Source organism: Octodon degus, unplaced genomic scaffold (genome assembly GCF_000260255.1).
Source record: "Octodon degus isolate 3935 unplaced genomic scaffold, OctDeg1.0 scaffold00096, whole genome shotgun sequence".
In the NCBI taxonomy this organism is placed as follows: Eukaryota; Metazoa; Chordata; class Mammalia; order Rodentia; family Octodontidae; genus Octodon; species Octodon degus.
The window spans coordinates 3,733,423-3,742,399 of record NW_004524672.1 but is presented as its reverse complement, the minus strand read 5'-3'; the positions used below and the strand labels follow the sequence as shown (position 1 = coordinate 3,742,399).

Here is an 8,977-nt window from a genome sequence, read left to right as displayed (position 1 = left end):
CCCCCTCCTCTTGTATTTAGGACAGGGTCTACAGGATCTATAGGATCTCACTGCATAGATCAGACTCATAGTGATCCACCTGTTTACCAAGTACTGGGATTACAGGCATGCGCCGCCATACTCAGTCTCAATTGCCGTCTCAGTGTCCCCCAGAGGTGGGGCTGGCATGGCAGGTCTGGGAATCAAACTCCTGGCCCCTGTATCTGCCTAAGCAGGTGCTTTAATTTGCTGAGCTATTTGGCCATCCCCATGTACCTATTCATTACTGTGCAGTATTGCACCATTTATATTCTCATTTTACTGTAAATTTTAGCTCTTTTTATTCAGTAGAGAGGATGATATGCTTCCTGCCATCTCCCATCATAAGAGTGGGACAGGTAGATATCAGTGTATAATCATGGGCTCAAAAAAAAAAAGGACAGAGAGCAAAAGGGGGTGAGATAGAAATGAACACCTGTGCCTTCTGGGCAGTGCTGGATGCTAGCAGGTCTTGTTTCCAGCATCCAAAAAGGAATTGTAATGAAAAATATTTATTTTACCATGCTTGAGAGTAAGGGAGAACTTGCTCTATGATTGGCTCAGTGGTGAGCTATGGAATGCCAGGATGCTGAAGGGATACCCAGGCATGCTCTGTCCTACCCTCTGTATTTCACAAAGTCACTGGTTCAACTATCTCTGCCTGGACACTTGTCCTCTGTCCCTGTCTTAGGCTTTATCTTATGCATCAGCTATTGTGAAGATGAGCTCTGGGAAAAACAGTCATTTATCACCAAAGCACAGACTATTTAAGGCAAAGATAACAGATAGGAAGATTCCTCCCTTTTCAGAGACTCACCAGTCCCTCTTTTTTGGGGAACATATTTACTAAGATTCCAAGGTTGCATCTTATATTAGATTATTTCCAAATGTTTTTCAACCACTAGTAAACGGGATAACAGGGTGAGTTAAGACTATGCATATCTATGCAGGAAGTAAAAATGAGAATCAGCCTGTCTGTGCGATCAGCGTGGTATCGTGCCTTATAAGAAAAGTATCTAAATGGGCGTGTTCAGTAGGAGTTGTGATCCCGTTTGGTAACAAAATATTTAAAAAGGCTCATAGGTCATGAAGGATCCATTCAAATCCTATTTCAAGGACAGAACAGCAGAAACAAAAATGCACCAGAGTTTTGGCTTCATTGCTGTGAAAATATTATTTCACCATAAAGCAATGAAGTGAGGGAAGGGACGTGAGGAGTGAGGGAAGGGACGCGAGGAGTGAGGGAAGGTACTTCCTGCTAACCAGGACATTTTTTCTATGCCCACACCCCAATTTTCCAGGAATTCTATCCTCTTCATTCTTGGAAAACATTCTTGGTATAGCTACAACATTGCAACGGTGTTTTAATTGCTCAATTCCAATGATGGCTATGTCACAGTATTTGATTACTAATGTATAATTAAGTAATCAAAGAGATAAATGTCATATACACACTTTATGTGAGCAAATAAATATTGTCAACTTCTGGGAATACTACAAATTTATGCCACTCCACAGGGAGTGGGCAGTGTCAACCTATTGAAAGCTCCAAATTCATCAATTCCTCAAAACTGTGCCAAATGATAGCATTTAACTTTCAAAATTTACTTTTTTCCTTTTCTCACAAAGTTCAAATGATCTATATAATAAGCCTTTCAGAATGTTTCTTTCAGTATTCTGTGTTAACAAATGCCTTTACAACTACCAATTAAACATAATAGAGTACGGTAGACTTTTAAGATGTAGAACATATTGAACTAATCTTCCCATTCATACATTTCCCCCTGTGGGTGCTAGTTTCAATTTGACATCCACATAATAGACATACATTGACTCTCCTTGTTTATCTGTTGTAAATTTGCACTTTTTACTTTCAGAGTCCACCAAACCATTGTACAGCGGCAGCACAATTTCATTTTTATTGTTGGGCGTTTTTCATTTGCCCCCATATGAGATATTAATTTATTCACCACCAGCAGCAACCTTTGTGCCAGTGAGCTGCGTGGACAACTCATTCATTCTAACAATTACAGAACATTTCAGCCAAGGGTAGACTTTATGAGATCTTTTCTGTTTTCTAAAGACTTGTCTATTCATTTTGTTTCTTTATAGTTTAGGAAAGAACATTGTAGATATTGCTTTAAACTGATTTTTCTTACAAGCTGGACTACATATAATCTCTCTCTACCAATTTCCTGTTCTCGTAAGACTTTAAATGAACTACCACCATAGCAACACATTTTCTTCTTATAGGTGTTAAAATGTGGTAGCAAACCAGAGCAAATTTTTTCCTTTACCTTTTATCCCTGACCATCCTTTTCTTTTACTGAAACAAAGGAAAAGAAAAATACAAGAGGCTAAGCATTGAAGAAAGAAATAAATTCATGGTAAGAATAAATTTACTGTATAATTTGAGAGTTTTTAGCACCTTTAAAAAGAATTTAGGCCGAGTGAAATTCTAACTTAAAGTTAGAATTAAAGTTCACTCAAGACAACATAGGTTAAGTTTCCATGTACTTTATGCTTCTTAATTTCATATTAATATTAATTTATAAATCAGCATAGTCACTTAGTATGTTGTGATTTCTACAGTAAGCAAATGGTTTCATCAAAGTTGCAGTAATTGGATAAGAACAAAAAAGAGAAGAAAACCATTGTCTTCCTACGTGTATTATCTCTTAAGTGATATTTCATAATTTTGTATATTGGCCTTTTTAACTTTGCTTTGTTAAAACTTTTACTCAATATGATTGCCTGTAATACAAAGAAATATAACTAACTTTCATATACATCTGGTTAGGAAAGGAGTTGCCTAATATTTAATCTGACAATTTTCCCTTTGTATGTTCAGCATATGCTCTTTTCATCTTATAAAAGAAAGCTTAGCAGGACTATAACTAATGAGATAAATTCCCCAGTATTTTCCCAAAGTGGCTATTTGGTATCATTATCCCACTTGTCACTGATACTGAAGGTCACTTCAAGGGCAGAAATGCAGGAGAGAATGCTATTGCTACATGAGGCATATTTTCAAACATTTCGTTTTTCTCCTTAAAAATACTGGGCAGTACTTCGATTTGGTAACACTCAAAGGGATACTTTTATCTAACCATAGTGTTTCTTCAATGAGATTCCAAGTTAGAAAAGATAATAAAGTTATTCACTTTCTTACTGTGGTCATTTTGCCTCCTAATATATCAGTGTGAATCAATTAACACTTTAAATATCTTGCCCCACTGTAGAGTTGCGGTCTCGCAGAACCATACCTTAAGAAATCTGGCCACACTGTGGTTTGCTCTTTTTGTTTCTTCAAGCGCATCCTTATATTTCCAAATCACATGGTCACACAGGACCATCACAAGATTGTCCAATTCATTTTGGTAAGATTCAGGGAATCTCTGAGCCCGGGAAAACTAAGGAAAAATGAGTTATCTGTAATGTGACTTATGAAGGAGGACTTCAACAGGAGTTACACTGAAAGACTTACTTTAGAGTTTGTCAAATAAAAAGAGTTCTTTCGAAAACTTGACAGCAATAATAAAATAGAAACCATTTTAATTTCAGAGTTATGCCTTCCACCTTATTCATTTAATGTTCCTCTCTATTTTGACCATTACATTTTCACTTTTTATTAAAAAGCAAATTATATCATGTTAATTGCAAACTATTTAAACATAAAATGTACAAAGTACAACATGAACCATTTTATGATTTATCAAACCTTATTTCCTTCTCTTGCCTCCCAAGAAATAACTCCTGTTAAAGCTGTAATGAGTATTTTCTGTGCTTTCTGGACACACAACTCCATGTAATTAAAAACAAATTTCTTTGATGTTTTTAACACTAGGAATTCCTTTCAATAACCAATGAAGAAATCAATGAATGAATAATGGGACGAGCACAGATACAGTATTGGTTGGAGATGCTTTCTAATAACTAGTGTGTCCTGACTATTCGTCAGGAGAATCTCACAAATCAAGCTGGATGCAGAAAGGCATGGCTAAGAGACGATAAAATTTAATAACACTTAAAGAGGCCTCTTTGGACTTCTACATATGAGAGTAAAGTGTGCCATGGTCACGTTGGCCACAATGTTCACTTCTTGCATTTATACAGACCTTTTCTACAAGACAGATATGACTTGTTAATTGCTACGAGTTGGCTTTAGATAGATCTTTTGAAAAAGTGAAAGGGACCAAGCAATGGAGGAGGGGTACCAAGGGGAGAAGAAGGAAGAAAAAAGTTATTAAAAATTAAAAGATGATACATATATTCATTTTACTATAAGAAAATAGAATTTAGAATTAGAAGCCTTTCTTTTTCTATTCTCTCTGTCTCTGTCTGTCTGTCTGTCTGTCTGTCTCTCTCTTGATAGGAACTTGCTAAGTAGTGTGCCTTCCTTTCAAATTCTTCTTTTGACCCACCTTACTCTAAACCCAAAGACATGTGGACTGAAAAATAAATGAGGAATATTTTCAACTGTTTTCTCAGAGAACATCACAAAAGTTAGAAGTAGAGGAATTCCCATACCAAGGATGTGGAATTTCCTGCTTCAGGATAGGAAAAGAAGAACATGAGAAGACAGCATGAACCAGGGGGATGGACTTGGAGCCAGGAGGAGAACCTGGGCTATGACCACCATGATAGGGATGAGCCCTGGATGTGGATGCTGGAGTTTAGGTATTTGGTGGTTTTGTTAGGAACAAGATGGGTGCCAGAGGATAAAGCTGTGACCACTGGAAGGTACCAGAAGGTCTCTACTGGCTCTCAGATTAAGAAGATAACAGCAGGTCCCAGGAGAACAGAACTCACCTTGTCTAAGATAACTTGGGTCAGACAGGGGCACAGTACACCTAGCAACCCTTCAGGTCCAGGGGATTACATCTACATCTCTCTCCTGGCCCCCTCAGACATCCTATACTCCTGAAAAGATGAATACCATTTCCCTTATGCTGGAGAGAGCCATTCATTTCATAACTTGAGAAGTACAAATATCTTGGAGAAATTTAAGGTGAATGCTTTTGTGTCAAATGATGATATTGGGTAATTTTTTACTGTGACCCGTGGCAGTAAAATTGAGAGGTGGGCCCCTGAGAGAAAGCTGGAATGTGGGGGTACCGCAGATGGGGGTAATGAGTGGAATTTCTGATCCTAACATGGCTTAAGGCCAAGGACACAGGAATCATTCTTATCTTCATGGTAGCTTCTTTTCTTCTTCCTATGCAGGAGACTCCAATTTCTGGAAACAGGACTTAAAGTGAAAAAGTGAAACTGCAGAGGTGATTAAAGGCACAGCTTTTCTGTCATGCTCAGCTCCAGGCTGGCGCTTGAAATGCCTGGGGTCTGGAAGCATGGGCAGGAACCTCTGGGTAGCTGACCCTCAAGGAGTGTAGAAGTGTCCCATCTTCCCCTATCAGCAATCAGCTCTTCTCCCGGGGTGAAGACGCTGTAAGGCCTTGCACTTGGGAGGAAACAAGGAAACCCCAGGGGATCTGACCCACTCCATCCCCAGGGATCAAGCCCAAAACCTGCATATGGAAGAGGATAATACACCGCAAAAGCCATAACAATTAGCTATCATGTACCAGAGGAAGCCAGGGGATACGTTTGATAGTGAGGGTGTGTGAACAAGGGTCAGAGTGTGAAAGGGGATATGTCCAAGTTCATTGGCAAAGGAATCTTTTGCAGGATCCAAGATCAGATAAGACCTCTGAGGATGGGCAGCTCACTTTTAGAGTGGCTTGGGGAATCCTGGAGATAGACACTTGAAGCAAAACTGGAAGTGTCTGAGGTGTTCTGGCAAAAAGGCAGAGGACAGAGAGAGGAGAATGTGGGATTGGACACATTGGAGTGGGTATTCAGTGATACCAGAGGACACACTTGAGTATGAAGTTCCCCAGGAAAGTGCAGAAGCCATATCCTACACTCTGGCCATCACAGAGATGCTGGGGGTCAACATGACTAAGTGGTATCTCCTGCCTGTTGATAGGAGAAGCAGTTATGTGTTGGCTTATTGGTGGTCATGGGGATGAGGGGTCACGATTTTAATAGAAACTTTGCTCTGTGCTTAATCTCCAGGAGTCCAAGGCTGCAATTATCACACTAAATTACACACCTTTGCCTCTCAGGGATCTGTGGAACAAGCTAATAATACTGTGTGGAATTCCTAGGGTCAAAACAAAGTGCCAGAATTCAAATCCACAAAGAAGGCAAGACTGGACAGATGGAAGATGAGGGTGTTCACGCCAATCAACATTCCTGATTCTTTTCTCTGCTCCTCGTCCTAAGTCAACTTTCCAATCTCGTACACATTGACTGAAGAGGTGACAGGGTCCCTAAGGGAAAGCCTGTAACTTGGTACTAAATAGTGCATATATCATAGTGCTTTTCTTAGTTCTCCTGCAGAGTCCTTCAGCCATTTATTCAGTCTACTGCGGTGTGGGGAGGGGGAATGCTTGTGTATTGCAAGGATTTAAGTTAACCTTGGAAATGAAAAGCATCACCATGTTTGCCCTGCTGGAGTTGGGACTTTCAGGGATTAAAAGTGGAGTCTTGACAAATATGCTGTTAGTTCACTGGATGAAAAGATCCACCTGATGGTCGTTTAGCTGATCCCAAATGTACAGTTTATAGCAACAACACTGGTATTTGGAATACCATTTCACTGAGCCCTTGTCCCATGGAGCTAACCACGCAGACAAGTAGGTGGAAGTGTTGGCACTACTTTCCCCACCAGAAAAATAAGCCAGAGTAGTGTCACCGATTCCCATCATCCCCACCCCAAGCAACACTGCTCATCTACCTTCCTGATGGGGATCAATATCAAATGCAAGAATCTCCCCTGGCCCTTACCCCAGAGGGAACTGAGGGAAAACATGTAGGACATAAGTGGTGCCTGGGTGGTTGCTGGTCCTTTTTGCCCAGTTGTCATTGTGAATGATCACCTGTAGCAACTCTGGCCTGAGTAGAGGGTGATGAGTAAGGCTGAGATAGCTCCGGAAGGAAGGTTTGGGTCACACTGTCAGGTTGTAACAGAAAATAGACTCCTGGCCAGTGTGCTTTAGTGTCTTAGTTGCACAGGCAATGGCTCCTGTTACTACTGTCTCCTAGAAATGGCTGGTCACTGTGATGCACATTGTGAAAACCAATCAAAGACAGCCCAATACTCTGCCTTTGTACTTCTCCTGCAGACCCCATTAAAACCTCCCTCAGCCTCCCAGGCCTGACAGTTTGAAGGATAGTTGACTCATTGTCAGTGCCTATCAGGTGTTAAATAAATCTGCTTCCAAATCCTGGGTGTCATTTCAGTGTTTCTGTTGTCACAATGGTAAGTCCCAGAAGCCTTCAGGGCCATGCGCAAGGGTGACAGGATATAGACTAGACTAAGTGGAGGGGTGTGACGAAGGTGCCCAGGCTCCCTAGGAGCCCATCTGTCATGACAGCAGCTGTGGTTGATCTCAGTTTCCTTCATCTGCTTGCTTTCAGGATGAGGGGTCAGTGGGAGCCAATCCAGGAACAGCTGCAATGTGCCAAGTGGCCCTCTGGCTGGGTACCCACAGTGCCCCTGGCTCAGATGCCCCCTTAGGATGGAATAAATGGGGAAGAGTCCAGCTTGGAATCTGCTCAAGCACTCATGCCAGTGCAGCCCTCTGCTCGCCAGCTGCTCCCATTCAGGGGCTGGCAGAAGTCCTAGGGCCAGGCCATCTGCCCACGATGGGCCTTCTGAGCAGCCTTCGCTCGCACACTGCCCACTGGCCCGGCTAAGCCTTGCTCACTGTCAGCTCTGTGTGGCTGGTCCTTTTACCTCCTCTGTTGTCTTTCACAGGTATCAGACCTCCCTATTCCATTTTCTGTCTCTTTTGTCCTTTACCACTTTTATTTCCCCAGTAATCATTTGTATTCCTAATTTTGTCCTGGAATCTGCTCCTGGGTGGGCTCTGCCTGACCTACATCACCATTTCTCCTACCAAAAAAGCAATTACCATAAATTGCTAGGATTTTCAAAGGCAATAAAAATGAAGCTAATGAGAACATGTTCATCAGAATAATTGCTAGATAATATTACATTACAGTATTACCTATGATCCTACCTGAATTTTATTTGTGTCGATCAGGTGCTGTGCCATTGATTTTAGCATAATTGCAAAAAAGAACCAGGAATGCTGTCAGGAAAAAGAAAACACAATAAAGAATTTATCATTCTCTCATACAATAATAAAATTCAGTGTTTACAATATGTAGTTCCACAACATTGCTATCCTAGCATGTATTACTTGAAACTAAATGGTGATTTTTGTCAACGTTGTAATGATGAAAGTACATGAAAGTATATGTCAGGCATTATAGTTTCTTCATTGACTCAGTAAAGGTCCCTTTTCCTCTTGGTTCTTGATGAACCTTCCTGCTGTGCTGCTGCCTCTGACCTAAGCAAGGCATTTTCCTCCACCTCCTCCACTTCCCCTAGGATCCCCTTGCAGTCAGCTCCAGTGCTCCGACCCACTCTGGCCCGGCATTGCCTTCCCCCTACCTGACGCTGTACATCTCACCTTCCCCCTACCTGATGCTGTACATCTTGCCCAGTCCTGAGCATGCCCAGTTCCTCCTTCCCACTTTGTGGATTCTCATCTAAGACTGCTTCTCACCTGCTGACCTACCACATGGTTCATCAGCAATCTATAGCTGCAGGCCATTGCTTTTATCCCCCTGTAGAAGGTAAGTGACCTGCTATCATTTGCGTGGCGATGTCCCCCAAAGCCTCATGAGGTTATGGGGGGTACATTTTGGGTGTGGCTGATTCTAAAGTTTGTGATTGATTCATGGTCCAATGCTGGGATTAAGTGTGTGAGTGCTACACCTGCCCCAGGAAGGATAGCCTGCATGTGATATAAGGGATAGAAAGAGCTCACTCTTTCTCTTCTCTCTCTCTCTCTCTCTCTCTCTCTCTCTCTCTCTCTCTCTC

At 41.5% G+C, this 8,977-nt stretch overlaps 1 protein-coding gene across 7 annotated transcripts in view; it reads right to left on the bottom strand.

The window, feature by feature from the left end:
* Dock10 (dedicator of cytokinesis 10) overlaps positions 1 to 8,977 on the bottom strand; it is a 206,105-nt gene that overhangs the window by 48,452 nt on the left and 148,676 nt on the right. For all 7 annotated transcript variants that reach the window (XM_023723036.1, XM_023723034.1, XM_023723037.1 and 4 more), the window contains exons 27-28: positions 8,109 to 8,180; positions 3,285 to 3,431 (exon numbers count right to left, since the gene is read on the bottom strand). In XM_023723036.1, coding sequence (XP_023578804.1) covers positions 3,285 to 3,431; positions 8,109 to 8,180 — 219 coding nt within the window. The remainder of the gene's footprint in view (positions 1 to 3,284; positions 3,432 to 8,108; positions 8,181 to 8,977) is intronic.